The sequence below is a fragment of the Theropithecus gelada genome, chromosome 4 (assembly GCF_003255815.1).
Source record: "Theropithecus gelada isolate Dixy chromosome 4, Tgel_1.0, whole genome shotgun sequence".
In the NCBI taxonomy this organism is placed as follows: Eukaryota; Metazoa; Chordata; class Mammalia; order Primates; family Cercopithecidae; genus Theropithecus; species Theropithecus gelada.
Window position 1 is genome coordinate 99703875 of NC_037671.1, and position 26399 is coordinate 99730273.

General features: G+C 35.5%; 1 protein-coding gene across 1 annotated transcript in view; it reads right to left on the reverse strand.

Moving 5' to 3' along the window:
* The window catches only part of ASCC3 (activating signal cointegrator 1 complex subunit 3), a 392325-nt gene that overhangs the window by 145435 nt on the left and 220491 nt on the right, over positions 1-26399 (reverse strand). The window contains exons 15-17 of the mRNA XM_025383070.1: positions 9549-9740; positions 9011-9235; positions 2825-2944 (exon numbers count right to left, since the gene is read on the reverse strand). Of these exons, the coding sequence (XP_025238855.1) occupies positions 2825-2944; positions 9011-9235; positions 9549-9740 (537 nt within the window). The remainder of the gene's footprint in view (positions 1-2824; positions 2945-9010; positions 9236-9548; positions 9741-26399) is intronic.

Sequence of the window (26399 nt, forward strand, 5' to 3'; positions counted from 1 at the left end):
ATCCCTTTATTTTGAGCCTGTGTATGTTTCTGCATGTGAGATGGGTCTCCTGAATACAGCAGACTGATGGGTCTTGACTCTTTATCCAATTTGCCAGTCTGTGTCTTTTAATTGGACCACTTAGTCCATTTTCATTTAAGGTTAATAGTGTTATGTGTGAACTTGATCCTGTCATTGTGATATTAGCTGGTTATTTTCCTCGTTAGTTGATGCAGTTTCTTCCTAGCATCGATGGTCTTTACATTTTGGCATGTTGTTGCAATGGCTGGTACCGCTTGTTCCTTTCCATGTTTAGTGCTTCCTTCAGGGTCTCTTGTAGGGCAGGCCTGGTGGTGACAAAATCTCTAAGCATTTGCTTGTCTGTAAAGGATTTTATTTCTCCTTCACTGATGAAACTGAGTTTGGCTGGATATGAAATTCTGGGTTGAAAATTCTTTTCTTTAGGAATGTTGAATATTGGCCCCCACTCTTCTAGTTTGGAGAGTTTCTGCCAAGAGATCTGCTGTTAGTCTGATGGGCTTCCCTTTGTGGGTAACCCGACCTTTCTCTCTGGCTGCCCTTAACAGTTTTTCCCTCATTTCAACTTTGGTGAGTCTGACAATTATGTGTCTTGGAGTTGCTCTTCTCGAGGAGTATCTTTGTGGTATTCTTCGTATTTCCTGAATTTGAATGTTGGCCTGCCTTACTAGGTTGGGTAAGTTCTCCTGGATGATATCCTGAAGAGTGTTTTCCAACTTGGTTCCATTTTCCCCCTCACTTTCAGGCACACCAATCAGACATATATTTGGTCTTTTCACATAATCCCATACCTCTTGGAGGCTTTGTTCATTTCTTTTTCCTTTTTTTTCTCTAGACTTCTCTTCTCGCTTCATTTCATTCATTTGATCTTCAATCATTGATACTCTTTCTTCCAGCTGATCGAGTTGGTTACTGAAGCTTGTGCATTTGTCATGTATTTCTCGTGTCATGGTTTTTATCTCTGTCAGTTCGTTTATGGCCTTCTCTGCATTGACCATTCTAGTTATCCATTCTTCCATTCTTTTTTCAAGATTTTTAGTGTCTTTGCGCTGGGTACATAGTTCCTCCTTTAGCTCTGAGGAGTATAATCGACTGAAGCCTTCTTCTCTCAACTCATCAAAGTCATTCTCGGTCCAGCTTTGATCCATTGCTGGCGATGAGCTGCGTTCCTTTGGAGGGGGAGATGCGCTCTGATTTTTTGAATTTCCATCTTTTCTGCCTTGCTTTTTCCCCATCTTTGTGGTTTTATCTGCCTTTGGTCTTTGATGCTGGTGACGTACTGATGGGGTTTTGGTGTGGGTGTCCTTTCCGTTTGTTAGTTTTCCTTTGAACAGTCTGGACCCTCAGCTGTAGGTCTGTTGGAGATTATTTGAGGTCCACTCCAGACCCTGTTTGCCTGGGTATCAGCAGCAGAGGCTGCGGAAGATAGAATATTGCTGAACAGTGAGTGCTGCTGTCTGATTCTTGCTCTGGAAGCTTCATCTCAGGGGTGTACCCCACCGTGTGAGATGTGAGGTGTCAGTCTACACCTCAGTTGAAAATGCAGAAATCACCCGTCTTCTGTTTCACTCGCGCTGGGAGCTGGAGGTTGGAGCTGTTCCTATTCAGCCATCTTGCTCCGGGGAGTTCCGAAAGCATTTTAATAGTGCCACTGACTCTCCTCAAAATGCCCACATTTGTGATGAGAATAACTAGTGCCATATTCCTTAAATGTGTAAGTTTACAGGTTATAGTGCAGTTATATTTTATAACAGAGCAATTTGGCTGTAAACGTAAACATTCATTTAAAGATTAGCACAAATTTCAACTGAGAAGAAGAAAGGTAGTTGAGTCCCATCTAGAGTAAATCTAAGTATAAAAACCTAATAACGGCTTCAGATTTAACAGCCTCAGAACTAATTGCTGCTGCTGCTTTTCTTATTTTTCTTCCCCCAAGCCTTAAGTTTCAATTTTCTCATGGTAAAATCTACTGCATAGGGAAAGAAAAAAATAAAAGAAATAAAATTTAAAAAATTAGCAACTGCTTTGATAACACAATAGGATTTACATAAAAACTAAGTTACAGTAAATTAGGTGAAACTCTAATTTCGAACAAAGTTCAACTTATTTATGAATTTTGACTTAATACTAGTAAATATCCATATGATCATTGTAGAATAATGTTTTCATTAGACAACAACTGTATTTTATCTGCAATTAGGATACATTTACAATATATGAAGCAGAGTTATAAAGGAAAGACAAGATTTCACAGAATCTGTAAGCCATTGTAAAGTTCATAGGAAGAACTGCTATCAAATTCATCTAATTCTTAGTCTATGTATATGAACTTGAATAGTGGAACTGATTCCAGTCCTCTAACTGTTAAGATAGTAACTCTTTAATGGTATATTTAAATTTCAGAATAGGGATTAGAAGAGACCTGATAAGAGGAACAGATTGTATATAACCTAAGCCGATTATCAAATATGGTCAATAAGTTTCCTCATGTCTAATTCATTCTAAAATGAAATTTCTCATAGCTTAAAAAACATACCAAAATATTAATATCAAATAGAAATATACTTGAATACATGGATAATAGTACAAAGATTAATATAAGTATTTGTAGAAAAAGATTTAAATGTAGCCTGCCTAATAACTACAAGGGCCTATCTAATTTTTTGAAAAATATTAAATCTCTTGTTCTTCTTCTAGGTACCTCTTTTCAGATGAGGGAAGAGCAGCAAACAAATATCTATCCTTATATCATGAAAGAACCAAAAAGAAGGTCTGAACTTTTTTTTTTAATAAATGAATTTTCTACCTGATAAGCCTTGTGACTGATGCCATATGCTAATGGATTTGCTCTCATCCGTACATAAAGATAAGTGTAACTTATCCACTTCACTGCTTCTTCCACATTAGTAACTGTTCCCAGAGCAATCTGCAAATCAAAAATATGACAAAAATTAATGTATTAAAGTTGAACATAAACATTACATCAAAGATCATTCTGTCAGAGGTGAAGTTTTAAAAATATATCATTGTGCATTTTTAAAAAGGTAGGCACAGTGACTGACACAACACTTTGCCAATTAATTAAAATCAGTCCTGCCTCATTTAATTGAGAATGATACATGAAAAATGTTATCTTTCAGAACTGAACTTACTCAATATTATGGCAGATGATTATTTTTCTTTAAAAGGAGTTTAATTCTACATAGCATTAAGGACATTTTTGTTATTTTTTTTTTATTCAGTATACAATTTATTTTAGTTTCATTTTATGTGACTACACTGCTGAAAAATATAAGTGTTAAGTGCATCAGAATAAAAACAACAAAACATTGTTAATTCTGTTCATTTTTATCCTAATTCTGTATACTGTCATCACAAAAACCACAGAGGGGATATCCTCAGCTTTTACTTCTAAAGATATGCATCTGCAGGACTGTAAGTAAAGAGATGTAATATGAATACAATAAAAAGTTCACTTGTTTTGCACGAAACAAAGCAGATTTTGTTGTGATTTATACATATTAATAATACATACACTTTAACAAACTGATGTACAACAACAGGGAGTAGTTTTTATTTATCAGTAAACTTAACCTATGGAAAAAATATTCATGCATTTGAACCATAATAAACAGTGGATAACTCTTCAGATTATCTCTTGAAAGAAAATATTATTTTTAATATAGCATTTAATGTAGCTTTGTGATATATTAATTAAATGAAATCAAAGGTTAATAATTTAAAAACACAACAATAGCATGTAAGAGCTGTATAACAAAGAAAAAAGAATTATTAGAAGAAGACACTAACAAAGAATTTCAATGAAAAGTTTCTTAGAAATATATTTCCTTAGCCAATGGATCTATAGGTCATAATTTTATTTTTACTTAAGGTACTTACTTCACTTTAAAAATTTACCCACGTTGTAAAACTTCACAGTTGTATTTTTTTTCCTGAATTCTTGGCTGAAATTGTTTTTAACCTCTTAATACTTTAATTAAAGGAGAAGAGATGTTCCTGACCTAAATTAGTAATTTTAGGAGAAAAAAAGGAAAAACAAACCTCTCGATTTAGTCCTAAAAGAAAGTAAAACCTTCATGTTTAATTCCTACATTATAATTTTTTATTATAATTCTGTATAACTAATTTCATGAAATAAATATGTGGATGGTTAATTGTCTTTAGTTAGTTGAAGATGAGATTTAGTAATATATAATTTTCATTATAATATTATGATATATTATTTGTTACTAAAACAGAGAAATGACCAAAAGTTGAAATATAATAAGCGAGATTCTGTCTACTAACTTTTAAATTTATATTACAAATGGCCAAGCCATCCATAATGTAGGTAAATATATATATTTAGTGTAAACTGTAAAGTTTTCTACCAAAGTAAGAGTAGTAAGAACTAAAATTGAGCCAGTGTGGGAGTTGTGTAACAATTCATGAAGATTTACAACTAAAACAGTTAAACATTTTCTAATCTACTTAGGTAAATAAAACTAGTTTGGTGATACGGCTAAAAATCTGAGAGTTTCTCTCCTTTGTGAATTCATTATTTGACAGACCAAATTGTATTAAACCATAGACATATGACCTATATTCCCGTCATGACTTTATGATGTTACTTTAAAATAATGACTAACATTCCCTTAGAACCTTAGAATATTATTTTAAAGTAACATCACACAACTCCTATGAGTAGAAAAATTTATAAGGGATAAAATAAGCTTGCTATTATTTTCAAAATCAGACAGTGAATTAACATTTAAAAATTACCTATTGCTACCAGTGATATGATTAAAGGAAAGGAAAAAGTATGTAGCAAAGATTGGATCAACTAAAGGAAGTCTTGTAAATGTTCACTAAAAAGGACAAGACTACTCAGAAAAAGGAAGGTAAAGGTATGACGTTATACCTTATTTTAAGAGTAATATTTGAATGCCACCTAGTGACAAAACATAAAAATGTATTTGTAAATACTTGCTGTCACCTAGTGGCTACTTAGCACAGGAGCCTTTTATAAAACAGGATTTTTTTCATAGTACGTCTTTGAAATTTATTCACTCATCTCAAAATCATATAGTAAGTCAGTAACAAGCCTGTGCTTAGTAAAGCACAATGGATATGGTAACAAATAGAGTATGCTCCCTAGCCTCAAGAAGTTCCAGGGTCATATGGAGGTGAGATATATGTAACTAACCACAGTGACTTATATGAACCCACCATCCATTGTGCCTAGCACATAATACCTATTCAAAATGCTTTTAAAGAAAAACATCTAACATGACATTTCTGAAAGTAGCATTAGTATACAGTGTGATAGCTTTATGTTCTGTTAAGTAAAAGAGAAAAATAAAATCCATACACAAATTTGGTAATTTAGAAATAAGATTCCATATCAGTTCATATCTAACTTTAGTATTTAAGGTAATCTCAATTGTTTATTTGAATATGTAATTTAAAAACATGGTTGAAATCATATAAAAACTTAAGCAAATACTATAATCATCGTGAGTATGCATGCATGTGTGTGTGTGTGTGTGTATGTATATATATATAAGCTAGTAAATACATATAAAAACTATGCTATCTTCATTATTTATCTAAAATTTCAGTGCTGGCAATAAGTATGAACAGGGCTGAATATCAACAGACTATCAGAAAATGGTAAGTGACTCTATCATTTACCATAAACTACCTTGGCACAGGCATTTCTTAAATTTCCACAACAATCCAGTGAGAGTATCTTTATTTACAAGTGAATAGAGTAACAACAGCTTGTCTAGGGCAGAAGATCTGTGTTGGAGAGTAACTGTAGCCAGAATTAGGAAGGTCGTTCAGACTGTAGAGGCCTTAAATCCAAGGACAAGGTGTTTACGTAACATTCAACAGAGATGGGATGAACTCTGTATAAAAAAATGTATGTAGTATGTAAGGTGAAAGAAAGATTAACATAGTTTGAAGAACAGACTAGACTATAGGGAGCTGGCACAGAGTACGTACTCAGTAATGTGTGATGAATAAATTTTAATCAACCTCAGTATTTCTCTCAGTGTAAAGTTCAGTGACTTTATATATGGATGGGACTTAAGACCTTTCAGCATTAGGATTATTTAGTCAGTCTCATTATGCATCGATAAGCAAATGTGCCTCATAACATGTTTGCATTAAAATTATAACAATATAATAATTTCTCCAGTTCTCCTAAAGTAATAGTCAGAATTGATACTCATGACATAAAAGATATTAATGGAGGCAACATTCTTAATCTAGCACGACTCTAATGTTGATTAGTGCAACCGTAGAGTCTTGCAATGATTTGGGGAATCTAAAGACTTAAAAATTCTTTACCTAAAGAACAGAGCACATATTCATTTTATAAACCAATTTCACATTTGATTTCCACAGATAGTCAAATTTAATTTAATATTCAACAATAATTTAAGAGTTTGTTTCCTTAACAAGAAAATTTACTTTAACAGGGAACTATTCTAATAGATTAGAATATGAGCAAGTTAGTTCAACAATGGCTACACTTCACTATATTGGTAAAAAATGTCAAGATACATGTTTTGTTATTTAAATACCATTTATATCACTAAATGGAATTATGTGTATAGTTAGCTGACATTTCTGAAAACCACACATTTAATAAGTACTTTATAAATACTTGATAAGTGTATGGACCCTAATTTATTTTTAATTTCTCAGGCCTTGATCAAATAGTTTCAATGATGTTATTTTACAGTCCCTAAGAAAAATAGTTCCTTGAAGAAAAAAAGCAGTATTTTACTGACTTTGTGTCTTCTGTATAAGATTGCCAACTTGTGTTTATTTTACCAATTACAAAAAGCTATTAAGGACATAAGTTTACTGAGATATAGTCTTCCTTGATATGCATTTTAAGATATCACTTCATATCTAACTTTAGTATTCAAGTCTGTTCTTCAAAACTATGTTAATCTTTCTTTCACCTTACATACTACATACATTTTTTATACAGAGTTCATCCCAATTCTGTAGAATGTTACTTTCAAACACCTTGTCCTTGGATTTAAGGCCTCTACATTTGAGATATAGTCTTCGTTGACATGCATCTCATGATGTGTATAAAAGAACCACGCCTTTTACTGCAAGTCGGAAAAATTATGGCTACCATTTTGGAAAATGTTTTCCATATAGGCCTTAGAAGAGGGCAAAGGCTATATATTAATATAAGCAAATGTATTCACCTTCAACTTAAATTTTATATACAAGAAATCTAAGCCATAATGAAAAGTCTAGGTTTAAAGTTAAATAGATCTGAGTTTGAATACTAGTTTCAAAAGTTATAATGTAGTGACCTTGGGTCAATTACATATCACTCTGAGGATAATATCTCCACAGCAGCAGTATTGAGAGAATAAGAGAATGTACGTGAGGCACTGAGCAGAATCTCTGGTATACAGCAGGTCCTCAGTTCACTGCTACTATCATTTTACATTAAGAGACTTTGTTCCACACATTAGACACTGCTAATCCAAGACCCAATTATTTAAGCCACACAATTATAGTAGCCAGTAGGATTGAAATTGAGCTATAATAATATTTCCTTTGGATTCAAATTTTATTTCTCAGTTTTTAAAAATGTTATTATAATTTTGCTAATAGAAAATGAGGACTTTCATGCTATTTTCTCTAACCATTATCTTCTAAAACTTATCCATTCTTTGAATGACCGTCCCAATTCTGGCTGTAGATTATCTCCAACACAGATCTTCTGCACTAGACAAGCTGTTACTCTACTCCCTTCACCTGAAAGTCCCCATTTTCTCATAAAATAAAGATACTCTCACAGATCAAATTTTACCACATTCATGAACCAAAACTTTCCTGATAGCCTGGGACAAACCTATTTTCTCCTTCTGCTGAATCCTTCTACAGAACTATCTTTCCAACATTATTGCACTGTGTTTTCATGTCTTTTTCTCCCCTTTTGGAATATACACTTCTTAATAGAGAAAACGAAGTAGTAAGTGTGTTTTTCATTCTCTAAAAAGACTTATAAATAATATGATTGGAATGTTAGATTAAATTTCTATAAGCTCTTTAGGAAGTACCTAATATAGGACTTTGTACATAATAAGTAGTATTTGATTATAAATATTTCAAAGTAGTCATTTACTTAATATTTACATCCTCCCTACTTTCAATTATTGTTTGAGTCAACTTTAAAGGTATGAAAGAATACTGAATTAGCAAAGTGTTGAATACCAAATTATAATTTAAAATGTCACAAAAACAGTCAAACCTGATTTGAATGTTCTATACATATACTCTAAATTTTAAGAACGTTTATTTTCTTTACCAGTTAAGATGTTACCTACGCTTCCAGGGTCTGCTATGTAAATCTTAACATAAAAGTCACACACAGACACACACACACACAGACACACACACACACGAAACAAATTATCACAATCTAGCTCAATCACATTGTGTATAACAAAGTTAATCAACTGACCTAATAGAGCTAAAAGAGTTTTATAAATTTTATTAAACCTTTAGTAAAAACTTCATGTAAAACTTTGTAAAAGTGCCAAATATTAGTTATTATTGCTATTTGTTTCCATATTTTCTACAGTCTTTGTTAGATTTCTGGTCTCTAGCAAAGCCTCATAGTTTCCAAATATGGTCTTTTAGCAATAGATTTTTTATCAGTTATCATTCTATAATCCTCTGAATTAATCAACAATAATGCCATTCAGCCTGTTTTATCTTATAACTATATGGCATAGGCTGTAATCCTAAACACTACAAAATAGCAACCAACTCAACCTTTATCTTTCTTGGTCATTCTTTTATTTTTATTTATTTTTATTTTTATTTTTTTATTATACTTTAAGTTCTAGGGTACATGTGCACAACGTGCGGGTTTGTTACATATTTTCTTGGTCATTCTTAAGGCTGATGATTCCATTCCAAACTTTTACTCATTAGATCTTACCTCTGCATTTAGGTTATCTGCAAGGCTTTCCAGAAACTGACTCTCAATTGGGTTTCGTTGGGTGAGCAAAGTGAGGTAATGGCTGAGTTTATCATGCGTTGTTATAATGATTCCTTCCCCAAATTTGTCAAATTGTGGTCGTCCAGCTCGACCAAATATCTGCATGACATCTAAAATTCCAAGGTCAACAAAGGAGCCTCTTTTTGCAGCATATATTTGTGTTCCCTAGATGAGGAAAAGTTAACAAAAATTTACATAAACACACACAAATATAATCCTGATGAACTGAATACTGAAATTAGGCAAATATGGCAAGATCTCAAAAGTGTACTTTAACTAATCCTTTCATCATCTGTGATAGAGTTAAATTTTCACAATATAAACTAGATTCTTACTGGAGAAAATAATTCTGACCTTTTATAAATAACATTCAAAGTCAAGGAAACAGAGAAATCACAATATTTTTCTAAATAAATCAACCAAGAGGCTTGCTTTAAGACACACACAAATCCATATATCAAGGAAGGTAAGCTCTTACCTTAATAATAACAGCATGGGCGGGAAGATTGACACCCCAGGCTAATGTAGCTGTACACACTAGGACTTTGATATGCCCATTAGAAAACAAGTTTTCAACTAAATTTCTGTCCTGCCGAAGCATTCCTGCATGATGAATACTAAAACCATCTGGGAATAATTCTCGTACTTGCTTATTTCTCGACCTTTGCACCTAGACACCAAGAAAGCATAAGAGTATTATTTAGCATTTAAAAGCAATTGTTATTTAGCATTTCTGTTGTATGAGTTTTATCAAAGAAATCAGAAAATTATTTTTAAGCATCTTAAGGTATTACTAAGTCTTAGTATACAATGCTTTATATAAAATAATAAAAATGTTACTTATCTTAAAAAATAGGTAATAACAAAATATGTCACAAAATTCAAAAGAAAAGAAGTGAAAAGCAAGTGTCTCTTTCATCCAGAAGTTCCTTTTTGCTATCAGTCAGTATTACATGTTTCTTAGCCTTCAAAAAATATGCTATTCAAAATAAAACTAAATCTCAGTGGCTTCTTAACTCCTTAAGAGTAAAGGCCAGAGTCATTACAGTGCAAGGCCCTACAAAAATCAATCTCATTTCCTTACCTCATCCACCTCAGCCACAATGGCTGGCTTTTCTGAGTATATTTTCTGACAAGTCCATATCTACTTCAGAGCCTTTACGCTTTTATTCCAGACCCACTGCCTTTGAGGCCTTCTCCTTTCTTATTGAGATCCTCATGATGCTTCCCCTGTGATGTTCCTCATTGCAGTGAGTCAATAAACCCAGCTTTGTTCACCTACAGTTGTGTTCTTGGTGATCTCTGATAGCAAGTTTTCTGTTTTGGCTCCTCAACTACACATGTGCATTGAGTATACAGTAGTCCTTCCTTATCTGTAGTTTTGCTTTCTGTGGTTTCCATTACCTGAGATCAACTGTGGTCCAAAAATATTAAATAGAATATTCCAGAAATAAATAAATCATGTTTTAAGTTGCGTGCTCTTCTGAGTAGCTTGATGAAATCTCACACTGTCCTATTCCATCCAGCCCAGAAAATGAATCACCACTTTGTTCAGCATATATAAGCTGTAGACACTCCTCACTCATTAGTCACTTAGTAGTAGGCCTGGTTATCAGATTGCCTGTTTAAGTATCACAGCATTTGCAAGTCACCCTTATTTTACTTAATAATGGCCCTGAAGTGCAACATTAGTGATGCTGGCAATTTGAATTTGCCAGAGAGAAGCCATAAAGTGTTTCCTTTAAGTGAAAAGGTGAAAGTTTTCAACTTAAGGAAAGAAAAACAAAATTGTATGCTGATTGCTAAAATTGATGGTAAGAGCAACAAATCTTCTATTCGTGAAGTTGCAAAGAAGAAAAAAGAAATTCATGTTATTAATGTTTCAAATTGCAAAAGTTACGGCTACAATGTTTGATACATACTTAGTTAAGAGGAAACAGGCATTAAATTTGTGGGTGGAAGACATGAACAGAAATGTATCTTAATTGACAGCAATCAAGTTAGTTCACTAGTATCTGTGGTTTCATATCTTGGAAATATGCCCCATGGATAAGGGGGGACTACTGTAACAACATTACTTCTGTTCTGTGGCTTACTCGGAGTCCAGAGGTGAGATTTAGTATACTTATATGCCACCTGTGTAACTGCTGTAGCAGAAGGTCATAAAAGACTCACTGAAGATTCACTATACAACAGACAGAATTTTTATGAAAAACTAACATTTAAAGAAATGTTTACATAGTTAAAGCTTCTGTTTGGCCATCACATCATGTGTTTGTTTGCTATTGGTCTCAAAATCTCATGATCAATTCAAGAGCTTCTTTTTGAACAGTTTTTTCCCCACACTTTTTACTTAAGGGCTGGACAATGGCAGGGAGTAAGATTTTAGGGGACTGGGGTTCCAGTCTAGACTTTGCCATACTGATTATCTCTCAGGTCACTTAAAATTTTAAACTTCTAAGTTAATAATATTTAATAAAATTATCTAAGAAAATAGCGTTCCATGAAATCTGCCTTAATTATAAAACCAAAGGTAATGCATTAACAAACCACACCATCTAGTGGCCAGCCAAGTAAATAACAACTTACACATTTTGAGCCTCTTTAGGGTCCAAAACAAAATACATATATAAACATAAAACAGGAGAGCTTCTTAAAGTTTCAAGGGGGTGTATTCTTATTTTATTCTTCTGCAGTGCAGTCAGCCTGTTAGAAATTATTTTATACATATACTTTACAATTAATTACAATTGGATCTCATTGTCTCAGCTTTCATCTTTTCAGACAAGTGATACTGTCACTGTAATCTTAAAGCAGCTCTTACGAACATGGAAAAAAGTCTAATTGTGGTGTATTTGCTAAGAGCTCCTTCAGAGGCTAAAGGTAGGGAGAGGAAAAACATTTCACTTACTTCATTTCTTCTCTAATATTTAAGAGTGGACATTCAAAGCCAACAGAGGAAACTAAAACTATTGGTTGGAGGTGATATTCTGTACAAATCATATTGCTGGATTGCTGTTTGGTTTTAGGTGAAGTCTGCTATCTGTGGACTCCCTGCATTGAAATGTTCTGCTGTCCTTCTTATAAATATAGATTCCTTAGTCAAACCCCACCTGAAGTAAGACATGGCTAGGCCTGCTGTGGCACCAATGACACAGTAAGAAGTTAAACAAGGGAAGTATGTATCTGTGATAGAGATGTTTCTTATAAAGTAGCAGGTGGATCTTGGAGTAGTGACATAGTACCTCCCACATGATCACATGGGTTTCACATTCAACCAGCACCAGTGGCCACCAACTGGGTATATCTCTCTGGTCTCTGTGAGGAACTAGGAGGAGGTAGGAGTCACTTCTACTTCTATTCTTGCATACCGTGTGCATTGTTTTATTTTTAATGGTTTATTACAGACTTGAAGTGACAACAATCTTAAAATAAGTCTGGGTTTTTTATTCTTAACTGTCTTTGAATCTGAATTTTCCATATGTGGTCTGCCTTAGCTCACAAGAAAAATGAACTGGAATCTGGCTGGGCACAGTGGCTCACGCCTGTAATCCCAGCACTTTGGGTGAGGTGGGCAGATCACGAGGTCACGAGATCAAGACCATCCTGGCTAACACAGTGAAACTCCGTCTCTACTGAAAAAAAAAAAAAAAAAAAGCCGGGTGTGGTGGCGTGTGCCTGTAGTCCTAGCTACTCAGGAGGCTAAGGCAGGAGAATCACTTGAACCCAGGAGGCAGAGGCTGCAGTGAGCCAAGATCACGCCACTGAACTCCAGCTTGGGTGACAGTCTCAAAAAAAAAAAAGAAAAGAAAAAAAAAAATGAACTGGAATCCCTGGAGATGAGGCCCAGGGATGTTCCTCATCTGATTTTAAAATCTGATTTTAAAAATCATCATAAAGCAAAACTATTTTTCCACTTTTAGTGTACACATCTAAGAATTTTAACACGTTTGTGTTAGCTTTGCATAACTACCATCATAATCAAGAAGAGTTTCTCCACCCTAAAAAATCCCCTCATGTGATTTCTTTAGTTAAACTTTTCCCAACTACTACCACTAATCTGTACTCCAAGAGTATAGTTTTCTCTCTCCGAGATCATTATATAAATTGAGTCAGAAAGCATATAAATTTTGAAATTGGTTTCTGTCACCCAGATTAATGACTTTGAGATTCATCTAAGTTGTTGCATATATCAATAGCTCATTCCTTTTTATTGCTGAGTAGTATTCCACGGTGCTACAGATGGGCACATTACAGTCTGTTAATCGGACCTCTCACTGAACGACATGAGGGTTGTTTCCAGTTTTCACAATTATAACCATAACATTTATAAACATTTATGTACGCTTTTTGTATATGTGGATATGATTTCATTCCTCCAAAGTAAATACCAGGAATGAAACTTTTAGGTCATATGGTAAATGTATGTTTAATTTTATAAAAAATGCCAAAGCATTTCTGGAGAATTTTAACATTTTGCATTTGCATCAGCATTGTATGACAGTTCCAGTTGCTTCCCATACTTGCCAGCAGCTTCCCATATATTACATAATTATTATTTTTTATTTTAGCCATTGTAATAGGTGTGTGGTGGCATCTTACCATGGTTTTAACATAAGTTTGTTTAACAGTTAATGATTTTTTTTTTTTTTTGAGACGGAGTCTCACTCTGTCGCCCAGGCTGGAGTGCAGTGGCCAGATCTCAGCTCACTGCAAGCTCCGCCTCCCGGGTTTACGCCATTCTCCTGCCTCAGCCTCCCGAGTAGCTAGGACTACAGGCGCCCACCACCTCACCCGGCTAGTTTTTTGTATTTTTTAGTAGAGACGGGGTTTCGCTGTGTTAGGCAGGATGGTCTCGATCTCCTGACCTCGTGATCCGCCCGCCTCAGCCTCCCAAAGTGCTGGGATTACAGGCTTGAGCCACTGCGCCCGGCCAACAGTTAATGATGTTAAACATCTTTCATGTTTTTGGATGTGCATATCTAATCAGCTCCTCAAGTTATTCTACTGCACACAAAAGTATAAGGAATGAAGTTTTTTACAGAAGAATATTTGCAGTGATGTTTTTCTCCACCTGTTTGTAATATAGCTGTACAATTTGACCTCATGAGACTATTTAGTGCTAAGCAACCTTGTATTTGTTATTGCACTAAATTATTTACATTCCTAAGAAGAGTACCTCCTAACAAATTTACGAAACACGATAGTCACTAACAGACAAAAAAAAAAAAAAGCACTGTAAAGAATCAGAGAGGTCAATTAAATAAGAAACACGTATTTATAATATATTAGATCCTAGGAATTCAAAGAAATTTAAGACAAAATCTGAGCTTTGGATAATTTGCAGACTGGTAAGGACAGACTCATATAGAAATGATTTCTATTAAATATAATGTGTTTATGATAGAGGTATATGGACCAAGATGAAACTTTGTTATTTATGACATTTATGATATTGTCATTTATAACAAAAGTATGTCTTATTTACATTTGTATTGCTAACATATGGCAGGGTGCCTTCTTCATACTGATACTACACGTTCCTTGGATGAATGAATCAGTGATCTGATAGTTTGATCAAAGAAGTCTTTACAGAAAATGTGAAATGTGGGTCTTGAAGGACAAGGGATAGCCTGCTAAATGGTGAAAGGTAGGCAGCAGGATATATAAATACCTAAGCTGGGAATGGTTAAAGAGGGAATGCTTAAACACACACAGTGTGTTTGGAGGGCATTCTGTTCAGAGGGTGTGGGATAAAAATTAAGAAAATTAAGCTAGAAAAAAGGATTGGGGTCAGGCTTTACATTGTCTCAAACATAGGTGGAAAAGGAGTCAATCTAAGTTTTTAAGCAGTGTCAGATTTGTTCTTTAGAGAGGTAACTTCACAGTTGTGCTAAGACTAGAGCAGATATTGGCCACTACAGCAATCTGCAGGGGAAGATGGAGGCAGGGGAAACAGAAATAACCAAACAAAGTCAAGGTGAAAGTTGGCTGGAAAGTAACCAAGACTGGATGACTGTCTAGAAAGGAGGATGAACATGACGTAAAAGAAAAGGAGTTAGAATTGTTTCAAGCTAATCCTTATCTTGGTGCACTGAATATATGATATTCAGGATGAGGAGAGCTAATGATGTGCCTTAAACTAGGTACTAAGAAGGTCAGAAGTAAATTATATTTCATGCATGAGTTTGAAGTGATCCATTATAAAGACTTGGGCTTCTCTTCTAAATAAATGGGAAGCCACTGAAGATTTCTGAGGAGGAGAGAAATAAGGGAGATCAGTTAGGTAACACTATAAGAACATTCAGAGTGAGATGAGATGACACGATCAGGTGTAAAACATGTGAATAAAATAACACAGGCTGGGAGCAGGGGCTCACGCCTGTAATCCCAGCACTTTGGGAGGCTGAGGTGGGTGGATCACCTGAGGTCAGGAGTTTGAGACTAGCCTGGCAAACATGGTGAAATACTAAAAATACAAAACTTAGTCTATACTAAAAATACAAAAATTAGCCGAGCATGGTGGTGTGTACCTGTACTACCAGCTACTCGAGAGGCTGAGGCAGGAGAATCACTTGAACCTGGGAGGCGGAGGTTGCAGTGAGCCGAGATTCGCCATTGCACTCCAGCCTGGGCAACAAAAGCAAAAACTGTCTCAAAAATAAAATAATAATAATAATCATAAATAACACACACACAGAGGCAATGCTCTGTGTGTGTGTGTGTGTGTGTGTGTGTGTCTGTATATCTTGGCTTTCTTCAAAACCAAAGGAGAAATTAAAACTGCAAAAGTCTAAAAATTAATGAAAACACTACATATCATAATAGGACAGAGTAAAGTTGTACTATGAGAAAACATCATACCTGAAATACTTATGTAACTAAAGAAGAATACGTAGCAAGTGAATTAAGCATCTAACTCAAGAATCTACAAAAACCAAAATAAAACAAACCTAAGGTAATAAAAAGGAAAGCCCTAATAAAGTTAAAATAGAACCAATGATTTAAAGATTGTGAAACTGAGAAAAAAATTAACACTCTTACTTTAAAAGAAAAAAAACAAAAAATAGACAGTGGTCATTACTGACTAGAGAAGGAGCTGGAAAACTATGTGCCAACTGCCTGCTTTTGTAAATAAAACTTACTGGAAAACAGCCATATCAATTTGCTATAGATTGTCTAAGGCTGCTTGAGCTACAACAGGAGGGCTGAATGAATAGTTGTGGGAGAGATCATATGTCTACAAGCTTAAAATGTTTACTATCTGGTCTTTAAGTAAAATAATCTGTATAGCTGTACACAAGTACAACAGCACAAGCACAAGACCCAATGTCAGAAAAATGAAAATACCACAATTTAAACGAATATAAAAGAAATAATACTACAATTTAAAAGAATCAGAAAAGAATCAGAAAAGAGCACTTTGTAAAATTCAGTGCATTTCACTTAAACTGTTTGGAATGGATGATTTTCTAGGAAAATATTGTTACTAATATTTATCCTAGAAGTGACAGAAAACTTTATATATATGATAAAAATAATGAAAAGAAAATTTAAGAGTTAAATTTAATAGCTGGGCTTTCAAATTTTTAAAGATGAATTAATTCTAATGCTATTAAGAGACTCTAGAGGACAGAAAGAGAACACTTAGACTGATTCTACAGGCGACTATAATGGCACTGATATTAAAACCTGACAAAGCAGAAAAGTGAATACAATAACAATATCTGTCTTATAAATATTAATCTAAATAGTAAAGAACTTTAGAAAATAGAATTTATCAATACATTTAAAAAAATTCCACAACTAAGTATTCTTCAACCCCAGAATGCAAGGGCATTGCACTTAATATATTAACATATTTAATAATTCAAAAAATTATTAAATAATTTTAATATTTTATTAAATATTAAATTTTGTAAATTTAATATTTATATTAAACATTAAATATTTAATATGCATGATGGTGTGCAGACATTGAATTTTGACAAAAGGCTACATTCAGTCCTGATGATTACAGATGATGATATACATCTCAAACTATGCTTAAAAGTGAACATTCAGAGTATACTAATTAAAATTAGGGAGTAGGCAAGGTTATTTGGTATCAGCCTATTGATGTTCCAGACAATGCTAGACATGAGAAAATAATAAAGAATATAAATACTGAAAAAGTATAAAGTAATTATTTGTTGTAGATAAAGTAAATGTTTATTTAGAACATTGGGTACTGACTAAAATATACTAAATAAAATAACAAAAGAATTTGGAAAGATGATAGTCTCAAAAATTTAATATTTTATAAAAGTATTTCTTTTATGAAAACATTTTTCTTTTCCTTAATATAATGTAAAATATTTTTATATTATATATATTTAAAAAATGGAAAGAAATATATTTTCTTTTCTTTAATTTTAATATAAAATATTAATCTTTAATATTATAAAAATATATTTTATAAACGTTTTATAAAAAGACATATATACACTATATATACAGATAATAACTCATAAAATAAGTGAAAAAATCACATTTATAAGAGCAAAAACAGAAATAATAAGAGGGAGGATCTATATAAAGTTTTATAATATTGCTGAAGAACATTCAAGAAATAATACATTTAATTTTGAGATGGGAAAACTTGATTTGGCAAAAATACCATTTCTCATTAACTAAATGTGTAAAATCAATGCACTAACTCAACTAAAATATAACATGATTTCCCAGAGGGAATACTAAAATTCATCCTGAAAAGTAAGACTGAAAATTTATCCAGGAGAACTTCTACAATTGAAGAATAATCAGGATGTTTAATCCAACCAGTTATGGAGAATTCTACGAAAACAAAATAAGTAAAACAGTTTGATAAAAAAGAAGAAACAATAAGATCAATGACACAGAAGAGAAATTTTAGAAATGACTCAAGTAAATATGAGAATATTGTATATTAAATTTTTTAATCAACAGAAAAAACGGTATTTAGGAAAAGATGATGGGCCCACCACTATCTGGAATAAGTTCCAGAAACATCAAGTATTTAATAACAAAAATAAAATATAAGGCTTGAAGAAATCACAGATGAAGTAGGTGTATAGCTTTTATATGCAAGACATAAAACCCAGAGACCATAAATAAGTTTTCAGAATTTCTACATGGTAAAAAATAATCATAAACAAACAAAAATAAACATCAAGGGTTAAACAGAAAAAGTTTATGTAACATGTATGTACTAAACATGCAGTTTAGTACATAATGGGCCAAGATTATGAACAATTTAAAGAGTAGGAAATACAAATAGGCAACGTAAAAAATGCTCAGTCTCACTCATAATTAAAGAAATGCCAACCAAAATAATAATGATGTACCATTTTTTGCCTGTTAATCTGTTATAAACTTAAAAACATTAATACTACCCAGTGCTGGCAAAGTTATATGGGGTAAAGTACAGTCTTCCCATCGTATCCGTAGGGGGCTGATTCAAGGAACACCGTCTCTTCCCCTGTAGACACCACAAACCATGGATGCTTAAGTCCCTTATATAAAATGGTATGATATTTGCATATAATTTACATGGTTTTCCTGTATACTTTAAATCATCTCTAGATTACTCATAATACCTAATACAATTTAAGTGTTATATAAGTAGTTATACTGTATTGTTTAGGGAATAATGACAAGAAAAAGTCTTCTGTGCATGTTCAGTACAGATACAACCATCTTTTTTTTCCCCCAAATTATTTTAATCCACAGTTGGCTGAATTCATGGAAGCCTTGGACATGGAGGGCCACCTGTAACAACTGCTGCAGGAAGTATAAATTGGAACAATATCTCCATGAGGCAATTTGGGGCCACTCATCAAAATTTCAAATGCATGCAGTACATGATAGATAAATTTCAGTGCTAGGAATTTTTCTAATGTATATCATTGCAAGAGTAGGAGTAAAAATGTGTACTGCAGCATTGTTAACAATAAAAGGTAACTGGAAACAACAAAAGTATCCCTCAATAGAGGATTCAGTAAATGAATTATTGTAACATCCGCATTGTGGCATATTATACAGTTGCTAAAAGAATGAAACCCATCTTTCTGAGTTGATTTGGAAAGACCTCCTTGATATATTACTAAATGAAAAAGAAAAAGACAAAAAGGTATATACAACATGATGCAATTTTTTTGTATTAAAACATATACCCATGCACACAGGCAAACAATGGTGGTTGTACAAGTCTTTCCTCAAAAGAAATATAAGAAGCTTTTTAAAAGAAGTTTTGTTTGGAGAAATGAAGGGAGAAGAGATGGTTAAGACCATAAGTTATGGAGCTGAACTTGTTTACTATAAGATGCCTGCTGATTTCTAAGGCATCAGAAAAATCACTGCTTTTTCTACTCGGTTCTCCAAAGCTAGCACTACATGGAGTCCAGGTTTTGCTATTGTCTGAATAACTACAGAGATATACTTTATCTTGTTCACATTCTGTGAACAGACAATTTGGATTCTCCACAGAAGCCATTTGAGATCCAATAATATGCTCACTGGATAAAGTGTTTCTACACATGGAAATTCAGCACAAAAGAATACCAGCTGTGAAAAGGTAAAGGAAGTAAGGTATGTAGTTTCAGAACGGTCTAAGTTTGGTTTCCTCTGACTTTATCTTTCCAGTTTTCACAAGTGACCTTTCCACATAGGGCTTTATAGTCAGTCAAATTCAAATGGAATGGGCAACTGCCAAGATAATCCATCAACACAAGTAAGGCATTATATTCCTTTTCCCCAGTGAAAGCATGCAGAATTTCCTTCCATGCCTTTACATCACATTTTCCTACTCATGAGAGAAAAAACACAATGTAAATGCTTTTAAAAACAAGGTTAAAATGTAATTACTTCCCAACATTTACTTCTGAACTAACACAAATACATGATTAAATAACATGATTTTTAAAAAAATGGTAGCAAGTAATTGAGGGTATTATATCTGGTCCTTGCCTAGATTAGACTCATGCCACATAGTTGCCATCTGCCACTCCCTATCACTCTTTACATTTCAGTCATTTTGACTTGTTTTTCTTATTTTCTTCAATGTGCATTTTTTTTTTATGTCAGCCTTTTCTTTGTTTTTGTTTTTTTTTTTATTTTGTCTTCTTTTTTTTTTTTTAAATTTATTTATTATTATTATACTGTAAGTTGTAGGGTACATGTGCATAACGTGCAGGCTTGTTACATATGTATACTTGTGCCATGTTGGTCTGCTCCACCCATCAACTCGTCATTTACATCAGGTATAACTCCCAATGCAATCCCTCCCCCCTCACCCCTCCCCATGATAGGCCCCGGTGTGGGATGTTCCCCTTCCTGAGTCCAAGTGATCTCATTGTTCAGATCCCACCTATGAGTGAGAACATGCGGTGTTTGGTTTTCTGTTCTTGTGATAGTTTGCTAAGAATGATGGATTCCAGCTGCATCCATGTCCCTACAAAGGACACAAACTCATCCTATTTTATGGCTGCATAGTATTCCATGGTGTATACGTGCCACATTTTCTTAATCCAATCTGTCACTGATGGACATTTGGGTTGATTCCAAGTCTTTGCTATTGTGAATAGTGCTGCAATAAACATATGTGTGCATGTGTCTTTATAGCAGCATAATTTATAATCCTTTGGGTATATACCCAGTAATGGGATGGCTGGGTCATATGGTACATCTAGTTCTAGATCCTTGAGGAATCGCCATACTGTTTTCCATAATGGTTGAACTAGTTTACAATCCCACCAACAGTGTAAAAGTGTTCCGATTTCTCCACATCCTCTCCAGCACCTGTTGTTGCCTGACTTTTTAATGATCGCCATTCTAACTGGTGTGAGATGGTATCTCATTGTGGTTTTGATTTGCATTTCTCTGATGACCAGTGATGATGAGCATTTTTTCATGTGTTTGTTGGCTGTATGAATGTCTTCTTTTGAGAAATGTCTATTCATATCCTTTGCCCACTTTTTGATGGGGTTGTTTGTTTTTTTCTTGTAAATTTGATTGAGTTCTTTGTAGGTTCTGGATATTAGCCCTTTGTCAGATGAGTAGATTGCAAAAATTTTCTCCCATTCTGTAGGTTGCCTGTTCACTCTGATGGTAGTTTCTTTTGCTGTGCAGAAGCTCTTTAGTTTAATGAGATCCCATTTGTCAATTTTGGCTTTTGCTGCCGTTGCTTTTGGTGTTTTAGACATGAAGTCTTTGCCCATGCCTATGTCCTGAATGGTACTACCTAAGTTTTCCTCTAGGATTTTTATGGTATTAGGTCTAACATTTAAGTCTCTAATCCATCTTGAATTAATTTTCGTATAAGGAGTAAGGAAAGGATCCAGTTTCAGCTTTCTACTTATGGCTAGCCAATTTTCCCAGCACCATTTATTAAATAGGGAATCCTTTCCCCATTTCTTGTTTCTCTCAGGTTTGTCAAAGATCAGATGGCTGTAGATGTGGGGTATTATTTCTGAGGACTCTGTTCTGTTCCATTGGTCTATATCTCTGTTTTGGTACCAGTACCATGCTGTTTTGGTTACTGTAGCCTTGTAGTATAGTTTGAAGTCAGGTAGCGTGATGCCTCCAGCTTTGTTCTTTTGACTTAGGATTGTCTTGGAGATGCGGGCTCTTTTTTGGTTCCATATGAACTTTAAAGCAGTATTTTCCAATTCTGTGAAGAAAGTCATTGGTAGCTTGATGGGGATGGCATTGAATCTATAAATTACCTTGGGCAGTATGGCCATTTTCACGATATTGATTCTTCCTATCCATGAGCATGGTATGTTCTTCCATTTGTTTGTGTCCTCTTTTATTTCACTGAGCAGTGGGTTGTAGTTCTCCTTGAAGAGGTCCTTTACATCCCTTGTAAGTTGGATTCCTAGGTATTTTATTCTCTTTGAAGCAATTGTGAATGGAAGTTCATTCCTTATTTGGCTCTCTGTTTGTCTGTTACTGGTGTATAAGAATGCTTGTGATTTTTGCACATTAATTTTGTATCCTGAGACTTTGCTGAAGTTGCTTATCAGCTTAAGGAGATTTTGGGCCGAGACAATGGGGTTTTCTAAATATACAATCATGTCATCTGCAAACAGGGACAATTTGACTTCTTATTTTCCTAACTGAATACCCTTGATTTCTTTCTCTTGCCTGATTGCCCGAGCCAGAACTTCCAAAACTATGTTGAATAGGAGTGGTGAGAGAGGGCATCCCTGTCTTGTGCCAGTTTTCAAAGGGAATTTTTCCAGTTTTTGCCCATTCAGTATGATATTGGCTGTGGGTTTGTCATAAATAGCTCTGATGATTTTGAGGTACGTTCCATCAATACCGAATTTATTGAGCGTTTTTAGCATGAAGGGCTGTTGAATTTTGTCAAAAGCCTTTTCTGCATCTATTGAGATAATCATGTGGTTCTTGTCTTTGGTTCTGTTTATATGCTGGATTATGTTTATTGATTTGCGAATGTTGAACCAGCCTTGCATCCCAGGGATGAAGCCCACTTGATCATGGTGGATAAGCTTTTTGATGTATTGCTGAATCCGGTTTGCCAGTATTTTATTGAGGATTTTTGCATCGATGTTCATCAGGGATATTGGTCTAAAATTCTCTTTTTTTGTTGTATCTCTGCCAGGCTTTGGTATCAGGATGATGTTGGCCTCATAAAATGAGTTAGGGAGGATTCCCTCTTTTTCTATTGATTGGAATAGTTTCAGAAGGAATGGTACCAACTCCTCCTTGTACCTCTGGTAGAATTCAGCTGTGAATCCATCTGGTCCTGGACTTTTTTTGGTTGGTAGGCTATTAATTGTTGCCTCAATTTCAGAGCCTGCTATTGGTCTATTCAGGGATTCAACTTCTTCCTGGTTTAGTCTTGGAAGAGTGTAAGTGTCCAGGAAATTATCCATTTCTTCTAGATTTTCCAGTTTATTTGCGTAGAGGTGTTTATAGTATTCTCTGATGGTAGTTTGTATTTCTGTGGGGTCGGTGGTGATATCCCCTTTATCATTTTTTATTGCATCTATTTGATTCTTCTCTCTTTTCTTCTTTATTAGTCTTGCTAGTGGTCTGTCAATTTTGTTGATCTTTTCAAAAAACCAACTTCTGGATTCATTGATTTTTTGGAGGGTTTTTTGTGTCTCTATCTCCTTCAGTTCTGCTCTGATCTTAGTTATTTCTTGCCTTCTGCTAGCTTTTGAATGTGTTTGCTCTTGCCTCTCTAGTTCTTTTAATTGCGATGTTAGAGTGTCAATTTTAGATCTTTCTTGCTTTCTCTTGTGGGCATTTAGTGCTATAAATTTCCCTCTACACACTGCTTTAAATGTGTCCCAGAGATTCTGGTATGTTGTATCTTTGTTCTCATTGGTTTCAAAGAACATCTTTATTTCTGCCTTCATTTCGTGATGTACCCAGTAGTCATTCAGGAGCAGGTTGTTCAGTTTCCATGTAGTTGAGCGGTTTTGATTGAGTTTCTTAGTCCTGAGTTCTAGTTTGATTGCACTGTGGTCTGAGAGACAGTTTGTTATAATTTCTGTTCTTATACATTTGCTGAGGAGTGCTTTACTTCCAATTACGTGGTCAATTTTGGAGTAAGTACGATGTGGTGCTGAGAAGAATGTATATTCTGTTGATTTGGGGTGGAGAGTTCTGTAGATGTCTATTAGGTCTGCTTGCTGCAGAGATGAGTTCAATTCCTGGATATCCTTGTTAACTTTCTGTCTCCTTGATCTGTCTAATGTTGACAGTGGAGTGTTGAAGTCTCCCATTATTATTGTATGGGAGTCTAAGTCTCTTTGTAAGTCTCTAAGGACTTGCTTTATGAATCTGGGTGCTCCTGTATTGGGTGCATATATATTTAGGATAGTTAGCTCTTCCTGTTGAATTGATCCCTTTACCATTATGTAATGGCCTTCTTTGTCTCTTTTGATCTTTGATGGTTTAAAGTCTGTTTTATCAGAGACTAGTATTGCAACCCCCGCTTTTTTTTGTTCTCCATTTGCTTGGTAAATCTTCCTCCATCCCTTTATTTTGAGCCTATGTATGTCTCTGCATGTGAGATGGGTCTCCTGAATACAGCAGACTGATGGGTCTTGACTCTTTATCCAGTTTGCCAGTCTGTGTCTCTTAATTGGAGCATTTAGTCCATTTACATTTAAGGTTAAGATTGTTATGTGTGAACTTGATCCTGCCATTATGATATTAACTGGTTATTTTGCTCGTTAGTTGATGCAGTTTCTTCCTAGCCTCGATGGTCTTTACATTTTGGCATGTTTTTGAGATGGCTGGTACCGGTTGTTCCTTTCCATGTTTAGTGCTTCCTTCAGGGTCTCTTGTAAGGCAGGCCTAGTGGTGACAAAATCTCTAAGCATTTGCTTATCTGTAAAGGATTTTATTTCTCCTTCACTTATGAAACTTAGTTTGGCTGGATATGAAATTCTGGGTTTAAAATTCTTTTCTTTAAGAATGTTGAATATTGGCCCCCACTCTCTTCTGGCTTGTAGAGTTTCTGCCGAGAGATCTGCTGTGAGTCTGATGGGCTTCTCTTTGTGGGTAACCCGACCTTTCTCTCTGGCTGCCCTTAAGATTTTTTCCTTCATTTCAACTTTGGTGAATCTGGCAATTATGTGTCTTGGAGTTGCTCTTCTCGAGGAGTATCTTTGTGGCGTTCTCTGTATTTCCTGGATTTGAATGTTGGCCTGCCCTACTAGGTTGGGGAAGTTCTCCTGGATGATATCCTGAAGAGTGTTTTCCAACTTGGTTCCATTTTCCCCCTCACTTTCAGGCACCCCAATCAGACGTAGATTTGGTCTTTTTACATAATCCCATACTTCTTGCAGGCTTTGTTCATTTCTTTTTCTTCTTTTTTCTTTTGGTTTCTCTTCTCGCTTCATTTCGTTCATTTGATCCTCAATCGCTGATACTCTCTCTTCCAGTTGATTGAGTCGGTTACTGAAGCTTGTGCATTTGTCACGTATTTCTCGTGTCATGGTTTTCATCTCTTTCATTTCGTTTAGGACCTTCTCTGCATTAATTACTCTAGCCATCAATTCTTCCACTTTTTTTTCAAGATTTTTAGTTTCTTTGCGCTGGGTACGTAATTCCTCCTTTAGCTCTGAGAAATTTGATGGACTGAAGCCTTCTTCTCTCATCTCGTCAAAGTCATTCTCCGTCCAGCTTTGATCCGTTGCTGGCGATGAGCTGCGCTCCTTTGCCGTGGGAGATGCGGTCTTATTTTTTGAATTTCCAGCTTTTCTGCCCTGCTTTTTCCCCATCTTTGTGGTTTTATCTGCCTCTGGTCTTTGATGATGGTGACGTACTGATGGGGTTTTGGTGTAGGTGTCCTTCCTGTTTGATAGTTTTCCTTCTAACAGTCAGGACCCTCAGCTGTAGGTCTGTTGGAGATTGCTTGAGGTCCACTCCAGACCCTGTTTGCCTGGGTATCAGCAGCAGAGGCTGCAGAAGATAGAATATTTCTGAACAGCGAGTGTACCTGTCTGATTCTTGCTTTGGAAGCTTCCTCTCAGGGGTGTACTCCACCCTGTGAGGTGTGGGGTGTCAGACTGCCCCTAGTGGGGGATGTCTCCCAGTTAGGCTACTCAGGGGTCAGGGTCCCGCTTGAGCAGGGAGTCTGTCCCTTCTCAGATCTCAACCTCCGTGTTGGGAGATCCACTGCTCTCTTCAAAGCTGTCAGACAGAGTCGTTTGTGTCTGCAGAGGTGTCTGCTGCTTTGTTATTGTTTACTGTGCCCTGCCCCCAGAGGTGGAGTCTACAGAGACAGGCAGGTTTCCTTGAGCTGCTGTGAGCTCCACCCAGTTCGAGCTTCCCAGCAGCTTTGTTTACCTACTTAAGCCTCAGCAATGGCGGGCGCCCCTCCCCCAGCCTGGCTGCTGCCTTGCTGGTAGATCACAGACTGCTGTGATAGCAATGAGGGAGGCTCCGTGGGTGTGGGACCCTCCCGGCCAGGTGTGGGATATGATCTCCTGGTGTGCCTGTTTGCTCAAAGCGCAGTATTGGGGTGGGAGTTACCCGATTCTCCAGGTGTTGTGTCTCTCAGTTCCCCTGGCTAGGAAAAGGGATTCCCTTCCCCCTTGGGCTTCCCAGGTGAGGCAATGCCTAGCCCTGCCTCAGCTCTCGCTGGTCGGGCTGCAGCAGCTGATCAGTACCGATCGTCCGGCACTCCCCAGTGAGATGAACCCAGTACCTCAGTTGAAAATGCCGAAATCACCGGTCTTCTGTGTCGCTGGCGCTGGGAGTTGAAGACTGGAGCTGCTCCTATTCGGCCATCTTGCTCCGCCCCCCCCCCCCCCCCCCCCCCCCC